The 15,895-nt window shown below is 64.1% G+C and overlaps 1 protein-coding gene across 2 annotated transcripts; it reads right to left on the bottom strand.

Moving 5' to 3' along the window:
* Positions 1-819: 819 nt before the first annotated feature.
* EEF1D (eukaryotic translation elongation factor 1 delta) lies at positions 820-15,622 on the bottom strand. Of its 2 annotated transcripts, none has more exons than XM_060116182.1 (8): positions 15,513-15,622; positions 6,090-6,210; positions 5,614-5,685; positions 1,928-2,027; positions 1,749-1,849; positions 1,376-1,594; positions 1,039-1,233; positions 820-915 (listed from the first exon to the last, which is right to left on the bottom strand). In XM_060116182.1, the coding sequence occupies exons 2-8, from the start codon at positions 6,204-6,206 to the stop codon at positions 877-879; spliced, it is 843 nt and encodes a 280-aa protein (XP_059972165.1). In that variant the 5' UTR covers positions 6,207-6,210; positions 15,513-15,622; the 3' UTR covers positions 820-876. The 2 variants fall into 2 exon arrangements, with proteins under 2 accessions (XP_059972165.1, XP_059972164.1); XM_060116181.1 differs by lacking the exon at positions 15,513-15,622 and adding an exon at positions 8,079-9,181.
* Positions 15,623-15,895: the final 273 nt, after the last annotated feature.

Raw genomic sequence — 15,895 nt, forward strand, 5'->3', positions numbered from 1 at the left:
CAGGGTGGTGCCGACACGAGGGGGCCGCTCATCCACCACCAGCTGGCACCGAAGGCTCTCGGGTCCTGCACAGTAAGCCCCACATGACTCCTGAGGGCCCTTGGAGACCACCAGCTCTGACCAGAGTAACCACAACCCACTCTCTCACCAGCCACGCTGGGTCCAGGGGGAAGAACCACTAGTGACACAAGTCCTGCCCAGACTGGGGAGGGGGGTGGGGGCCCAGGCAGGACAGTGGGCACAATTCCACAGGGCAGTGTGTCATGGGACCTGTCAAGGGCCCAGGTCTCCAGCAGGCAGCAGGGGCCTCAGGGCTAAGGGAAGAAGCCCAGACTCCTTCCTAGAAACGGTCGGATACCCGGCAGGGTTTTAAATAGGTCAGACCGATGGGGCACGTGACTGTAGTCACAACAGCAGGGCCAGGATGGCCGCTGGGACCTCTTCCCTGGATAGTTCCGGGCTGGCACTTTTGTACCCATGGGGACAGCTCAGCTAAAGGAAGCAGAATGGAGATGGTGGAAGACTGGGACGCCTCCCACAGTGAAGGAAACAATGTACACTGTTAGAGGTAGACCTGGACGTCCCACTTGCAACTGAGAGGTCAGTGAGTCAGGGGAACAGGAGGGGCAGGCACAGGGGTGGGTCACACAGCCATAGGAGGGCTGTGGAGAGACCCAGAATGGGGAGAAGGGCACTGGCCACTGGTGCAGGAGCAGCACCATGAGATGCCGGCCAAGTCTGAGGCTGGGGGCCTGGCAGAGTGCTGCTCACTGAATGCACCCACCCGCAGGGCCCAAAGCAGGACAGGAGCCAGAGGGCTGGAATCTCAGTCTTTATTGGCTGCAAAGCTTGACACGCTCAGGCCAGTGCCAGGGCTCAGATCTTGTTGAAAGCAGCAATGTCAACGCTCTGCACCTGTGGAGAGGGAGGCTGGTAGTCACACGGGGCCCTGCTTCCCAAGGGCCCAAGCGCCCATGTGCCTGGCCAGAGGCTCACTTGGGACACCCACGCCCCGCCCTGTGTGGGCCCCTCACTCACGTGCTCCTCAAACTTGGTGATCTCCTCTTCCAGCAGGTCCGTGCCCACCTTGTCGTCCTCCACTACACACTGGATCTGCAGCTTGTGGATGCCGTAGCCCACGGGCACCAGCTTGGAGCCCCCCCAGGTCAGCCCATCCAGCTGGATGGAGCGCACGCAGGCCTCCAGCTGGGCCATGTCCGTCTCGTCATCCCACTGGGGAGGAGAGGGGAGGAGGGCTGGGTCAGAGCCCGCTCCCACCGAGAACACAGTGTGAGTTTCCTCCTGCTCTGCCCGGCGCCGATCCCTCCAGGACCCCAGGGCACCGGGAGGGGAGGGTCAGAGGCGAGCCACTCACAGGCTTGACGTCCAGGAGGATGGAGGACTTGGCCACCAGGGCGGGCTTGGCGGCCTTCTTCTCGGCGTACTGCCGCAGCCGCTCCTCCCGCAGCCGGGCCGCCTCCTCGTCCGCCTCCTCGTCGCTGCCGAAGAGGTCAATGTCGTCGTCCTCGTCGTCCTCTGTGGCGGTGGCCACCTTCCTGGTGGGGGGCTCCACTTGGCGCATGGGAGACACGTGCTGCCACACGAGAGGGGAGACTGGGGCCCATGCTGCCGGGACCCCAGGCCTCTAGCCCTCCACTGCTGCCTGGGCCACAGCCCACGTGGGGGCCGTGAGGGCCTCCTGCTCCTCAGTGCCAGGTGTGGGTCCCAGGAGGGGGGAGGGCCCTCACCTGGGTCTGCGGAGCTGTGGCCCGGTGGGCGGGCGAGCTCTTCTCTAGCGTGCTCAGCCGGGCCTCCAGCTGGGAGACAGCCTGCTGCAGATCCTGCACCACTGCGGGGGCAAAGGGGATGCTGGTCAGGCAGCAAGGGCTGGGGTGGGGCCCCCCGCCCATCAGGCCCAGGGCCTCACCCCCTCGCAGGCTCTGGTTCTCCACTTCCAGGCTGGCAATCCGGATGACCAGCTCACTGTGGTCTCCACTGGGCCCGCTGGACGCCCCAGGGCCTGAGCTCTGCAAGGCAGGGGGAGAGGAAGGGCTCATACGCTAGCCCGCTCCTTGGGGTCCTCCCCGTTCACAGTCATTCTGAAGCAGAGCCCTAAGCTGGATGAGAAGCCCACCAAGCCCCACGGGGTCCGCCGGCCTGCTCCCCCCAGGCAAGGGGAGAGGAAGCGCTGCAAGCCTGAGGCCACAGTGGCATCCTCAGCCAAGCACGTGACAGGAGCCCAGGGCGGCCCTAACGTGGGGGCGGCGCGCCGCTGCCTGCTGGGCGGGAGGCAGCGAAGGACTCACGGCTCCAGGGGCAGCGCCAGACCCAGCGCCTCAGGAAGACCGGGCAACACAGCCCTGAGCTGGAAGCAGGAGGGGACCGCAGTGGAGGAGCCCACTGGGGGCAGGAGGAAGGAGCATGCCAGTGCAGGGGGCAGCCACCCCACAGCAGCCAGGGCCACACACCTGCCTGCCTTTGAAAGTTCTGGGTGACCCAGGGACCCTGGCCTGGCCACCAGCCTCCTCTGGTTCCTCCCTGACCGGGAGCCCCCATCATCTGACCCAGGCAGCACTGCCCAGGGAGCTCCCCCACAGGACGCCACAGCTCAGGCCCAAGTTACACCCCAGGGGCCCCCATGCAGGCCATTCAGCACCCCCTACACCCCAATGCAGTGGCTCCAAGCAGGGTACACAGTGCACCTGGCCCTTTCCAGATGGCTGCTGCCCTCCTCCAATGTCCAGTCAAGATAAAGACCTGGGGCCTGGGGCCCACCCACCAAGCAGCCATAGGGAAGCCATAGGGGTGGCCTCCTCCCCTGGTCTGCACACCCCCAGGGCACTACCAAGGTGAAGGTCTCCAGAGAGGACAGGCTGAGACACATGCCTGGCTCCCTGCCCTGGGACCAATGGGCAGTGCTAAGCTGACACCGTCCTTCTAGACCCACCAACTCCCACTACACAGAACTCCCAGCCGAGCTGGCCAAGTGGCACTGCATGGCTGGGGAAGGAGTGCTGACCAGCCCACAGGACCAGAGTGGGCTCTGCTCATGCCACCGCCCTCCTCAGATCAACCCAAGCGTCCACCCCCAACCTCCTACCCTGGTTAGTAAATGGCAGCCCTGCCCACCCACAGCTGACCACCCCTGCCGAGTCTCAGCCACCACCACCTGGCACGTGACCTCCTCTCCAACCTACTTCCCACGGCTCAGCTCCCAGGACCATTCCCACTACAAAGGTCCAACGGCTTCCGTGGCACAGGGATGAAATCCAGGACCAGCTGTTCCCCACGAAGCCCCGCCAGCCCCCGCCAAACTGCACTCTCAGGCCCCACCCCCTCTCAGCAGGCTTCCCCAAGGTCTCTCCCGGTGGATCTGTGCCCGCTAAGCAAATGAACCAGGTCCCGGTGCCTCAAGGCAGGCTGGAGCCTCAAGCCTTTGCCCTGCTGTGCCTGCTGCCTGGCCCCGGGGACCTCCCGACACAGCCCCGGCAACACCACCAAGTGAGGACCAACTGTGGATGGGTCCCGAGGATGCAGCCTCTGGGCGGACGAGGCCCCACCTGCTGCAAGGTCAAGAGGAAGTGGCAGGGGAGAGACCAGGCTGTTGGGGGCCATGGGGTCACCACCGCTCAGCCCAGAAAGCACCAGGCCACTCCATGGTGTCTAGGCCCTGGGCCCACCCTGCCCATCCGGACTGAGAAGGAAGCCAGGGCGCTCAGCGAGGCAGGCCCAGGCCACCCAGTCCAGTCCGAGCTCACAGCAGCAGGCCGCAGGCAGCCACCTGGTGGCCTCGGGGGCAGTGCCATACCAAGGTTCCGAATCCAGAACCCTCCATCCCGGCCTCCAGCCCCGTGCCTGGCACCACGTGCAGTCCCCAGGAACCTCTGGAATCCCAGCGTCTGCTGAGCCCCACTCTACCCAAATCCAAGCATGGGGCTGGGCCACAGCACCCTCCCTGGGTCCGCTGGCAGCTGAATGATGTTCCTCTGAAGTTCACATGCAAGCCCCTACCGCCAGGGCCTCAAAGTGGGAGATTATTTGAAGATGGGGTCTTCACAGTGGTAATCAGTCACAGTGACGTCATTAGGGTGGTCCTAATCCAATGACCGGTGTCCTCATGTGAAAACATTTGGACACAGTAAACACAGGAAAAAAATGGCCATCTACCAAAGAGGAACCGATGCCACCCACACCCTGATCCTGGACTTTGAACCTCCTGATCATCAGAAGATAAATTTCTGTTGTTTCGGTCACCTGGTCTGTGCTGCTTCATTATTACAGCAGCCTAAGCAGACCAGTCCCCGAGCCCTAACAGCTGCCCAGGTGAATGCCCTGAAGACCAGGACCCTGAAGCTGACCCCAACAGCCAGGGCCCTGAGGCCCAGTGGGGAAAGAGTTCTAACAGCCTAAGAATCTCCAGGGCCACAGCCCCAGAGCTGCTGAGCCCCTGGCTGCAGCCTTCTGAGCCCTGGAGCCCGACATGCCTGGCCTGAGTACAAAGACCTTGCACCACCTCGATCCTGTGGCTGCCTGGCCTGAACTTGCTCAGGCAAGCAGAGGGTGGCGGGTGGGACTGGGGGCTAATGGGCAGAAGGCAAGGCAGGAGCATGTGGGGGCCAAGTATAAAGCAGGGCCTGCTGGGCAGACAGCGGTGGCACCGCTTCCTGGGGGACACCCACCCGGGGCTGCCCAGCTGATGGCCAGGAGCCGGCACGTCCGAGCCAGCTGTGGCAGGCAGCAAGTTCCCAAACACGTCCCCAAACCCTGTGAAGAGACGACCTCACGTGGCAAAAGGGACTCTGCAGATGTGATGAGGTGGAGGATCTGGACGTGGGGAGGTTACCCTGGATTATCCAGGTGGGCCCAGTGTCATCGCAAAGGTCCACGTAAGAGAGAAGCAGGAGAGGAAGAAATGTGACAGGAAGAGATGTCAAAGCTCACGACGCTGCTGGCTAGAAGCCATAGGCCGAGGAATGGGGGCAGCTTTCTGAAAGGTGGAAAAGGCAAGGACATGGATTCTCTCCTGGAGTCACACAGCTCTGCTGACACGTGGCCCTCAAGGCTGCGACACCACTCTGTAGCCCAGACAATCTGAGAAGGAAGGTGGAGCAGCAGGGCTGCCGCCCCGAGGGACACACTCCCCGGCCAGGCCGGGGACACACTGGACATGACCGTTTCCATCTCCTGATCTCATGTGGGACCTGGAGCCCGAGCTGGGCTGCAGGGCCCCTCTCTGGGCCTCAAATTCAAGATGGTGGTGACTCTATGACTTGGACTCAGCACACCCTGTGAACCCATCTCTCCAAGGAGGGCCACGCCTAAGAGGGAAGGCAGGAAGCACGGCACGCGCCAGCCCCTCGCACACCCGGAGCAGGGAGCGAGCAAGAGGAAGAGGCCTCAGGCCTGGTACCACAGGAGCAGCCGTGCCAAGGCGGGGAGTCCCGGGTGACCGCCAGCAAGCTCAGCAAGGACGCGAGAGGAAGGATGTCTCCTCTGGCTGTGTGGGAACACAGCACTGCACACCGCACCCTGACTTTGCTCCAAAGGGGCAACGTCATCAGCAGTACCGGGGGAAATGCCAGGCATGCCGTTTGGCATGAGGGCGGTACTCACTCCGGCCAGGGACTTCTGGATGTTTTCTCTGGCTCTCGCGATGTCACGGAGGATCACGCTGGCGCCATCCTCCTGTAGATGGTGCAGAAAGAACAACTCTTTAATCAAAAAAATAAATAAATAAATAAAAAGGCAGCCTCGTGTGGAGAGAGCAGGAAAGCCCTGCACAAAACAAAAGCTCACGGGGCTGAGGACGGAAGAGGATGGAGTCCTGAGGCCCTGACGACAGGGCCTGAGGTGCACGCGGCCTGCAAGCCCAGCCGGGCCACGTGTCACAGGTCCTGATGGGCACTTAGAGATGCTGGGAGTGCCCTGCCCACATGAGACACAAGAGCAGCTCCAGCTCCTCGGGAGCCAGCCAGCCGCCCTCTGGAAAACCAACCCCAGCACCTGCAGCAGGGCCACCCGGGCCCAATGTGCCGTGTCCCACTGTGCTGGCACAGACACCCCGAGACCCCAAGCGCAGCAGCCCCTACCTGGCGTGAGCCGCCGGCCACAGGCCCGTTCATCTGCTCGTAGAATTTCCTTTCTGCGTCGTCATATTTGAACTTGTCAAACCAGATCTTCTCGTGCACTAGAAAGTTTGTGGCCATTTTTCTGTTGAGGCGGGAGAAGAGACTAAGACAGCCTGGCCAGGAGGAGGGGCACCTCTTCGCAGACCCCAGGGCTGGCTTGCACAGGCGCCCCTTCCGACAGCCCGGACCCCAAGGGTGCAGGGCAGGCCGTCCCGGTCCTTGGGTCACAGGGCTCCAGGCCCCCGGGCGGAGCACCAGAGGCGCTCAGCACGGACCACGAGCCTGCGAGCCCCTCCCCCACCCCACGCGGGCTTCCTTCAGCGCTAAGGCGGGTGGTCCCCAGGCCGGTCCCCAAGACCAGCGGCTCTCAAAGCATGGCCAGGAACCTCTGGGGGTCCCCAAGGTCCTCCCTTTTCCAATCACACAACTGTTCAAGGCTGGATGTGTCCGACAATATACACCAACAGGTAACGCACAAGGAGGCTGAAGAATCCGCTGCCTCCTGTTAAGCCAGACACGAGATTTGCAAAAATGTAAAACAAAGCCACTTAGTTCACTGAACTTTTTTGTTACAGGAAAGTTACTTCTTGCATAAATGTCATTAACGTGTAACCAGCTTGTTATTATTTTTCAACAAATAAGTGCTTCTGCAGTTAATTACTAATACAGGAAAAACTAACGGACTAGACAAAAGCTCTTTTAGCATCACAAGACCAGCAAGTTTGAGAACTGCTGCTCTAGACCGGGGCGTCTAGGCCAACTCCGGCCTGTGAGCCACATCCCGCCACTGTGCGTTTTTTGCAAATCGCTGAATTGGCACATCTGCAGTCTGCTGCTTTCCCACCGCTCGGCAAGGCGGGGGAGCTGCCACGGACCTGGGCCCAGAGCCCGAACTCTCACAGATGACAAAGTCTGCTGACTCAGGACCGCCCTGTCCCTCACCAAGTGAAACAGAAAAGGACTCACAACCTCACCACCTCTCTTTGCTGAGGATCCCAGGCCATCACTGGACCTCGCCAAGTGTCCCCCCGTGACAAGGGAGATTGAGCCCCGTGACCCTCCTCCACCCCACCTCGAAGAGGCATCACTGAACAGTTTCAGTTCCACACCACCCCGCACGCACACGTACTGCCTGACGGGGAACACCCCCACCCCCGGCGGTGGGCCCCACGCCCCGCCCCTCGCACCAAGGCCAGGATCCCGTCAGAGGAGCACATCCAACCCCACCGAGGAGCCAAGGGGCTCCTGCCGGGAGTCTGGGGTCCAGGGAGGCCCCTCCACGTCCCCTCTGGCCCCGCCTGTGGCCCAGGGCCTCTCCCCACTGGGGGGCCCCCAGTCTGCCCTGAGTCCAACCGTCTCTGCCCGCCTGCCTGAGCCCAGTGGGCTAAGGGATCCCTTCAATAGCCAGGCTCTGGCCTCCAGCGACCAGTTGGCACCGCATAAAACCGCTCTGGGGGCCGAACCCCTGGGTCCACAGGCTGAAGGCAAGTTGGCCTCATCCAGTGGGTGTCTTCCAGACTCAGGCCGCTGGACCGGCCGCGTGCTAGAGCACCTGAGACGCTCACCTCACCTCAGGTGGTTCTGGACAAGGAGACGGGGGAGACAGCAGGACGGGTAGGCAAGCGGCCCAGCGGGGCTTGGGGGCCGGGAGCCTTCATCGCTCCCCTGTCCCATGAGGGTCAGGGGAGAAGCTAGAAGTTGCCTGGCCAAAGGGGAAACCCTACGCAAGACAGATTCAGTCCCACGTGGACCCATTCCCTCCCCCACCTTGGTGGGGGTGACCCCCGAGGCTGCAATGCCCCCGGGGCAGATAGCTATCCCTGCCCGACCGGCTCCAGCATCCAACTCAGCCGGTCCAGGAGTCTTGGGGTGGGGGCAGGGAGGGGAGCGCGCCGGCCACCCAGCCCGGCCCCGGGAAGCCCAGGCACCCGCCCGGCACTTTTTCCCTACTTGGGTCTCAGGCTGGACATGGAAGGGCCAGACCGGGCGCTGCGTCGGTGAACCAGGGACGGAGCTTCGAGGCGCCAGGCCATGCGCAGGGCCTCGGCGGCGTGGTGGCGGCACTCTGCGCTGTCGTAGGCCGGCTTGCTGAGCCAGGGGGCCTCGGCGTCCTTGTGCAGGAAGTACCGGTAGGGCAGGGCAGAGGGGGCCTCCCCGTCCACCCGCCGCGGCCCGAGCCGCCGGCTTCCCATGGCGCTGCGGCCCCGCCGGTCTCTGCGGCCGCGCCGGGCGACCTCAGCCTGACCGGCTCGCTCCTGAAGGCGCCCTTTCCCAGCGGGGTGGCCGTCAAACAGGGCCTCATAGAAGACCCTCTCGGCCGCGTCGTAGCGGGGCTTCTCCAGCCACACCTCCCGCACCAGCGCCTGCAGGCTGCCCAGCGGGGGCTGGCCGTTGGCTGTTGGGCTGGGCTGGCGGATGAGGCGCAAGTCGGGGGCGGCCGCCCACTGGCCCGTGTCAGGAGCCCCCTGCCCGCCGCTCCCCTCCGCGGCCAGCAGCAAGGCCTGAGACCACTCCACGAACACCCGCTCAGCCTGGTCAAAGGAAGACTTGTTGACCCAGACGCCCCAGGTCACGTGGTGGCAGGCCACCTGGCTTCCGTGGGCGCAGAGGGCCCCAGGGGCCAGGGCGGGGGGCCGGGCTGCCTGGGCGGCTGCATCTGCCAGCCTCTGGCGGTATGAGCTCTCCGCCTGGTCGAAAAGCGGCTTGTCCAGCCAAACGTGGTCGGCTGAGAGGCCCACGAGGGCCAGGTCCGCCTGGCTGAGCCAGCCCTTCGGGGAGCGCATCCTCGGCTTCTGCAACGGCTTCTTCCCGTTGTGGCTCTTCCCCGCCTCGCTGCTGCCGTTGCCGTTGGGGGCGTCCGCCTCCTCGGCCTCATCCTCCCGGCCCGGCCCGTTCACTGCCAGTGCCTCGGCCGGAGGCTGCTGGGCGGCGGCTCTCATGGCCTCGTGCTCGTAGAAGCGCCGCTCGGCTTCCCCATACTTCTGCTTGTCCTCCCAGACCGTCTCCAGGGCACAGGAGGCCTTCCCGCTCCTCATCTTCCACGCAGCGTTAAAAAGCAAGCACAAAGGGCAGTTGCAACACCGCGGGCGGTGGGCAGACGGCACCCCCGCCCCTCCCTGCTCGGCCGCCGGATGGGGTGCCCCGGGGCAGCATGCACGGGGAGCTGGGGAAGCAATAAACACACACGAGCACATAACGCGTGGTGTGCCTGCGCGTGTGTATCCTCCTAACTGCAAAACTTGTCTTTCCTCATGCAACATGCACCCAGGCTCTCCAAGGGGGCCCAGAGAACACTTTCCAAACCTCTTTGGCTACAGAAACCTCTTCGGTGAACCCCAAGAACAGCTGCCAAATAAACACAGGACGCACTCAACTAATTCAACTTTTACGTCAACAGCAAATGAGTTTTAGGACAAGTATGTCCCGGCAAACATTAGAGACTCACTTACTCTGAAAAGTTAGTCGCTGTTCATCTGAAACTTTAACTGGATGTCCTGTGTTTTTGCTAAGCCTGGCCGCCTCCCTGAGGCACTCGGGCTTCTGTTTTATAGAAATGCACTTGGTGGTCTCAGAGGATGGCCCTGCTCCTGGCACACTCTGCCTGATCTGAGTCCCCCACCTGCACGGCCACACCGCCATCCTGAGCAGTGCACGTTCCAAGGGAAGCTGGAAGATCTTAGCCAAGGGGCACCTGGGAGCAGAGGGTGGAGCACCCATGCCTGCGAGGCCACATCAGGGGAGATGCCAGGGAGTGTCTAAAAGGGAACGAACCCAGTGGCTCTGGCAGTTAAGAATCAGGTTCCTTGGTCAGCAGCCGATGCCTCCTGACCAGGAGACAATCAACTCACACCCGTGGATGCACCTAAAGGGACCGTGTGGGCACCTCCGAGTCCTGTCCTAGGACGCGGGATCCTCCCCGGATTCCAGCGCCTTTTGGTTGTAAAGGGCTCCGCACACCTGCCACCGTGGCTACTGGATAAGCCTCTGTCCAGAAGCCTGAGCTCAGAGTAGCCCTCGTCACCTGCTGCCCCCGTGCAAGACTGAGGGCTGCTGGGCCACAAGGCGTGAGCAAACAGCCACGAGGCGATGGCCTCGGCCCTGCCGCTGGCACAGGGCCCCCCATTCTGCTCCCGGGCATGGTGCTCCGTAAAGGCTAGCCCCCTTGCCGGGCAGCCCAGAATTCTACAGCGGACCCTATTCAGCAGAGCCAAGGGGCCAGGGCCACCGCAGCCTCCGGCTAGAAGCAGCTCAAGCCCAGAAAGCCCTGGAGGCCAGTCTGCTCTTAGGCGCACCTAGGGGTCCCCGAGCTCACACCTGGCTGGCCTGTTCTAGAGGACGGCCTTAACTGGCACTGGGACTCCTTCCCTCAGACCCTACTCTGGACCCTGTGCCCGCCCAGAAGCAGAAGCACCAGGCCGACTGGCCTGGGGCTGAACAGCTTGCCCTCAGGATGGCCCCAGTGTCTCCTGCTGCTGCGAGGTCACCTGCTGGGCCCTCACCCCAGGACAGGAGGGCCCCAGAGGGGACAGACTTTCACCCCGGGACAGCAAACCCTTCCTGTCACTCACCGCAGGGTCTACAGCCCCCCGACCAAAACCAAAACCCAATTCTAATCGCCCCGGGACGTGTGGGCCAAGTCCCGACCGACCTGGGACTTCAGGGAGACTCTCCTTGGTGCTCTGAGGGGCTCGCCGGGGTCTCTCACGGCACCCGATGCAGGGGCGGAGGCCCAGGCTCAGAGAGGTCCCTGGCCGCCCCCTCGAGCCTCCCTCCCCGGGCCAGCAGCACTTATCAAGACCAGACTGACCGCAGAGGCACTGCTCGGGGGCGGGAGCCCATGCCCAGGAGGCAGGACATTGTAACATCACCCGCCGTAACCGAGGGCTGCAGGCCTACCAGGCTGGGCTTGTCTGCCCTCTGACCTCTCCGGCGGACCCTCACCAAAGCAGCGCAGCGCGGGTCAGGGCTGCTCTGGCCCCTTCAGCCCTGCCCACCAGGCTGACCCCCCCCCCCCCCAGTGCAGAAGCCCTACATGAACCTAGTGGCCTAAACGCTGTCCTCGGCTCCTGACATCAGACCAGGCTCTGCTCAGAGCTCTAAGGGTCACAGTTCGGGGGAGGGGAGGCCCCTTCTTAAGATGCCCGTGAGCAAGGGACAGGGCCTGAGACCAGGGGCTGGCTGGGGCAGCGGCACCCTGCCCTGCCCACAGGTGTGGAAGGTGCACGCCAGTCCTGACCTGCTCACGGGGTGCCCACCCTACTGCCGAGGCCGGCAGCCTGGCCCCAGAGGTGTCAGGACTCGCCGGGCGTGGTGAGGGCTGGGCGGGGGGTCCCCTGGCTCGGGTGAAGGGGACACAGGAGCCTGGGACGGGCAGGTACTTACTTGGCGCTTTGATCTCCTAGGACAGCGTGAAGAAAAAGCAGCAAAGTTAGAGGCAGGCAGACAGGGTGGCCCGAGCAGGCTGGGGGGCCTTCTCAGAGGCTGCTCGGTGAGGCGGCGTGGAGGCGAGTTTGGTGGGGAACAAAGGCGAGCACCGGAGCAAAGACCCACCACCAAAACCCCAGGGGGCGGCCGAGTCCGCGCTCAGGGCGGCGCTGCTCCTTCATCACTCGAAATGGGCAGACCCTGGGGTCCCTGTTAGCTGGAGCCAGGCAGCCCTGGGAGGCCCCATCTGAGCTCCTCGCTGAGCTGAGCCAACCTGGGGAGGTGAGCCAGCCCCTCGAGTGCCCCGCTGCCCACGTGGATCAGGGCTGGGTGGGCTCCCCCCAGCCCCGCACTGCCACTGGGTCCAGACCGCTGGACCAGGTGTAAGACGACAAGGACCTGGCTGAAGGTCTTGGCGGCCACCCAGCCCCCGTGCCCACGCCGGACAGGGCCTCTCCCTCAGCAGGGCCACTATGGGGGCGAGAGGCCAGGTGGGCAGGATGCGCCGTCCCCGCAACCGGCACCAAAGGGTGCACGAGAGGACAGACGGGGTGCCTGGCCCTGAATCCACAAGAGGTGGCAACCAGGAGCTGAGGGCCCAGTGAGCCCTGCCACCTACGCCCCTGGCCTCCCCTGTCTACCCCACACCGCAGCCAGCGTGCCAGCAGCAAGCCACCCCAGGACAGGGTGCACGAGGTGTTCTGCGGGGCAAACAGAGAGGCTAGCAGGCAGGAGACAGGCGTGCACGGAGGTCCCAGGCAGGCTCTCCGCAGACACCCACCGTAGGGGCTTCTTAGCAGGTGAGGTTCCCAGAGGGGACGTGTGGCAAGGCTCTGGCGGGAAGAGGGCTCCCCAGAGACACCGCACAGGAGCGCTGTCACCTGGGGAGGCGACCACAGACAGCTGAGGGCTGCCTGGTAAAGCCAGTGCCAGGATGGGGCCAAGAGCACCCACAGGGCTGCTGGAGGCTGAGGCCCCAGGACAGCCGGCACAGCCCCCAACGTCACAGGCGGGGGCCCACCTCTGTTTCCGTGCGTTCCGCCAGCCCTGAACGCGGCGCCGAATGCTCCCGGGCTCCTCGGGGCCCATCTCTCCCAGTAGAAGAACCACTCTGAGTCTGAACACTTGCCTGCGAGGACGCCACCAGGGCAGCTCAGAGCTCTCGGCTAGGGCCGGGCGTCCTCTCCCGCGCCTCCTCCCGCCGGCAACAGTGGGGCACGGGGAGCAAGCCAGGACACAGAGGACGCGGTCCCACCCTGGACTCCTCACCTGCAGGGCCAGCCGCCTGCCACTAAGGACCAGCCCTGGGGCATAACGCATGTCAAGACCGCTCCCATAAGAGGGGGCACTGAGGCGTGGGAGGCCCTGGAGGGATCACAGCCCACCCAGCCACCAGGATCTGGGGCGAAGGCAGCGAGCGGCTCTTCCTCTGCAACTCCCCCAGCCCAGCGCCCTGCGAATCAGCACTCCTGGCCATGCTGAGGGACTCTGGGGGCTGTGGAGTCCTTCTCAGCCTCTGCCTAGCTGGGAGGGCAGTTCCTGCAGTGCCCGTACAGGGAACCCGGCAGCAGTCCCTGACCAGGATACTCCTGGCTGGAGGGTCCTGAAGGTGAGGACATGGCCTGGCAGAGCCGTGCCCACCCATCTGCCAAGAGGTCCCCTTGAGGCTGGGTGAATGGGGAAGGTTTCTGGGAGGGGTGAGGGTTGCCCCCTCCCCCGGCTCCGTCCTCCACACCTCGTTCTCATCCTCCCAACAGTCTCAGGTAACCAGGTGCCCACATGACCCCGTCGCAGTCACACACACGCAGGGGCTCCCAGGTCATCCACCCAGAGGTCAAAGCTCTCTGCCTTCCTTCCACAGGAAGTGGGAGTCGGTGTGCGGTGTGGGGACACAGGGCCCCTGGCTGGCGTGGCCTGGACTGGTGCTGCACAATAGAGCGTCCATGCGTGCAGCGTCCCGGAGAGCGGGGCAAGCACTCAACCTGCTTCAGCCGACGCGAACGAGCCGGGAGCGGGGCAACTGCACGACAGTGCTGCCCTGGGCTCCCCTTTAGAGGCGACCTCCACAGCCCCGAATGCCTACTCAGCAGCTGTCCCACCTCTGACTCCTGGACAGTCCGGCCCCACTCAAAAATGCCAACCTGGGGTTTCCCTGGTGGCGCAGTGGTTGAGAGTCCGCCTGCCGATGCAGGGGATACGGGTTCGTGCCCCGGTCCGGGAAGATCCCACATGCCGCGGAGCGGCTGGGCCCGTGAGCCATGGCCGCTGAGCCTGCGCGTCCGGAGCCTGTGCTCCGCAACGGGAGAGGCCACAACAGTGAGAGGCCCGCGTACTTCAAAAAAAAAGAAAAGAAAAGAAAAGAAAAATGCCAACCTGTCCTGCTGGCATGGAGGGGGGCCCCTGCACCCCAAGACTCAGGACTCACACTGCGGCTGCCCGAGTCACCCCACCTGAGGCCCAGCCAGCTGCATGACATTTGTGCTACAATGCCATGGCCGTTGGTTCTATTTCTAGCCCAGTCTGTGGTGCCCTGGTCTATCTACCCTGACCGCCAGGTGCCTGTGCCCCCTTCCCGAGGGCGGCTCCAGCAGTGCATGCGCCTCAACCATTCTGAGTACACTTGACACCTCACACAGCTGGGAGACCGGAGTGCTCCGGGTCGGTGAGGTGAGAATCTGGGACTCCGTGCCTTATTCTGATGCCTGTACTTCACACAAATGTCACACTGCCCCCCACTTCGAATTCACACATGCCATCGTAAAACAGGGACACGGGGCCAGGGCTCATGCCAGCATTTCCTGCCTGCAGCTCTTGAAAAGCTGACACCAGAGCACGACGCACTGGAGACGTTCTTTGGGTCCGCCTATTTAGGATCGCCTTCAAGAAACCTTCATTCACAAAAACACTGGTCAAGCATGTTTGCCCCCCAGGCTCCTCTAGGGGAAGGCACAGCAGCCGCGCTCCAAGGTGAGGAGATGAAGAGCTGCAGGGCACCCCGGCCCTGGCACAGGGCCCAGGCCTGACTGCCCCGCAGAGATGGCACAGGGCAGCTGCTCCTCGGAGTCTGTGTGCCAAGCTTTCTCAGGGAACACCTTCGTCTGGAGCTGAGCATGGGGGGTGGGGCTCAACCCACTAATGGCTGAGGGTTCCCTAGGAGCTAGGGGTGTCAGAGGTGCTTCTGAGGCAAGACCGGGTCCTTCCCCGACCCAGGCCAGGCCTACTCCCTCACCAGTTACTTGCCAGGGTCAATCCGCTCTCATGACAAGCAGGGACACCCCAAAGTTCAGCCACACAAACAGCTCTCTTGCTCCAGGGTGGCCCTTCACTCTGCAAACCCTGCCGTGCTGGTCCCCGCCCCATTCCACCCCCTTGGCTCCAGGACAAGCCTTTCCCTTCTTCGTTCCACTGAAAGTGCCCACTTTTCAGGAAGGTATCCTGCTCCCCTTCAGAGACTGGCTTCGACATCACCTCCTGCCCGGATCACCTTATCCAAATCCAGACCCTCCATCCCTCTCAGAGAACGCTGTATTTCAGTCACCCATCAATCACATCCTTATTCTTCCCCAAGTTCATGAGCTCTCTAGGTTCCACGAAGACTGGGTCCGTGCCTGTCCCCCAAGCCCAGAGCCGACGTAAAGTAGGTGCTCCAAAAACGTCGACAACGAAACGGGGGGACTACAGGCCCGGGTCACAGGTGGGCAGACATCCTTGTCACCCACCGGGGCGGGGGCCAGCGCGGCCCCGAAATTCCCGCAGCCGCCCTCCCGCCGGGGCAGCCGCAGGGGTCCGGCCGGCACGTGGCCCGCGGGCTCCGCCCCTCTGCGCGGCCGCGAGCCTGCACCCAGCCCTGCGCCCCGGAGCCGGCCTGCCGGCGGCTCTCCGACCAAGTCCCCGCCGGCGCAGCGCGGGCCGTCCCTTCCCCGGGCCCCGGGGCCTGGCGGCGCAACTCTCGGTACTCACACGCCAGCCAAGGACGCGGCGACCAACGAGGAGGGCTCGGCGGCGCGCGACGGCAAAGAAAAGGGAGGGCTGCGCGGGCCGCGCACGGGAAATGAAGCAGCGGGCTCTACCACGCGCCGGGACGCGGGGGACGCGGTCCGCACTCACGGCCCGCTGCGCTGCCTGGGCCCTCCGCGCGACGCTCCCCGCGGGTGCGAGGACAGAAGACAGTGGGAGACCCCCGCGGGGCTCGCCCTTTCCCGGAAGAGCTGGAGCAACCCGCCGGGCACAGCGCCGCCGGCTCCCGCCCCCCTCCGCTGCAGCTCAGGTGGACTCGGCGGGCCCGGGCGGGGCAGACCGGCCGGCACGTGCCGGGTGACGTGAGGCGCGGGGTGGGGCCGCGC

This window comes from Mesoplodon densirostris, chromosome 13 (assembly GCF_025265405.1).
Source record: "Mesoplodon densirostris isolate mMesDen1 chromosome 13, mMesDen1 primary haplotype, whole genome shotgun sequence".
In the NCBI taxonomy this organism is placed as follows: domain Eukaryota; kingdom Metazoa; phylum Chordata; class Mammalia; order Artiodactyla; family Ziphiidae; genus Mesoplodon; species Mesoplodon densirostris.

What these genes read in the sequence shown, in the direction of transcription:
- EEF1D (XM_060116181.1), bottom strand. Translation starts at nt 9,163, where the DNA reads ATGAGGAGCGGGAAGGCCTCCTGTGCCCTGGAGACGGTCTGGGAGGAC. An exon ending in ATGTCCAGCCTGAGACCCAA is followed by an intron (nt 6,211 to 8,078) that starts GTAGGGAAAAAG and finishes CCGCCTCAACAG; the next exon opens with AAAAATGGCCACAAACTTTC. An exon ending in TCACCAAGTTTGAGGAGCAC is followed by an intron (nt 916 to 1,038) that starts GTGAGTGAGGGG and finishes CCCTCTCCACAG; the next exon opens with GTGCAGAGCGTTGACATTGC.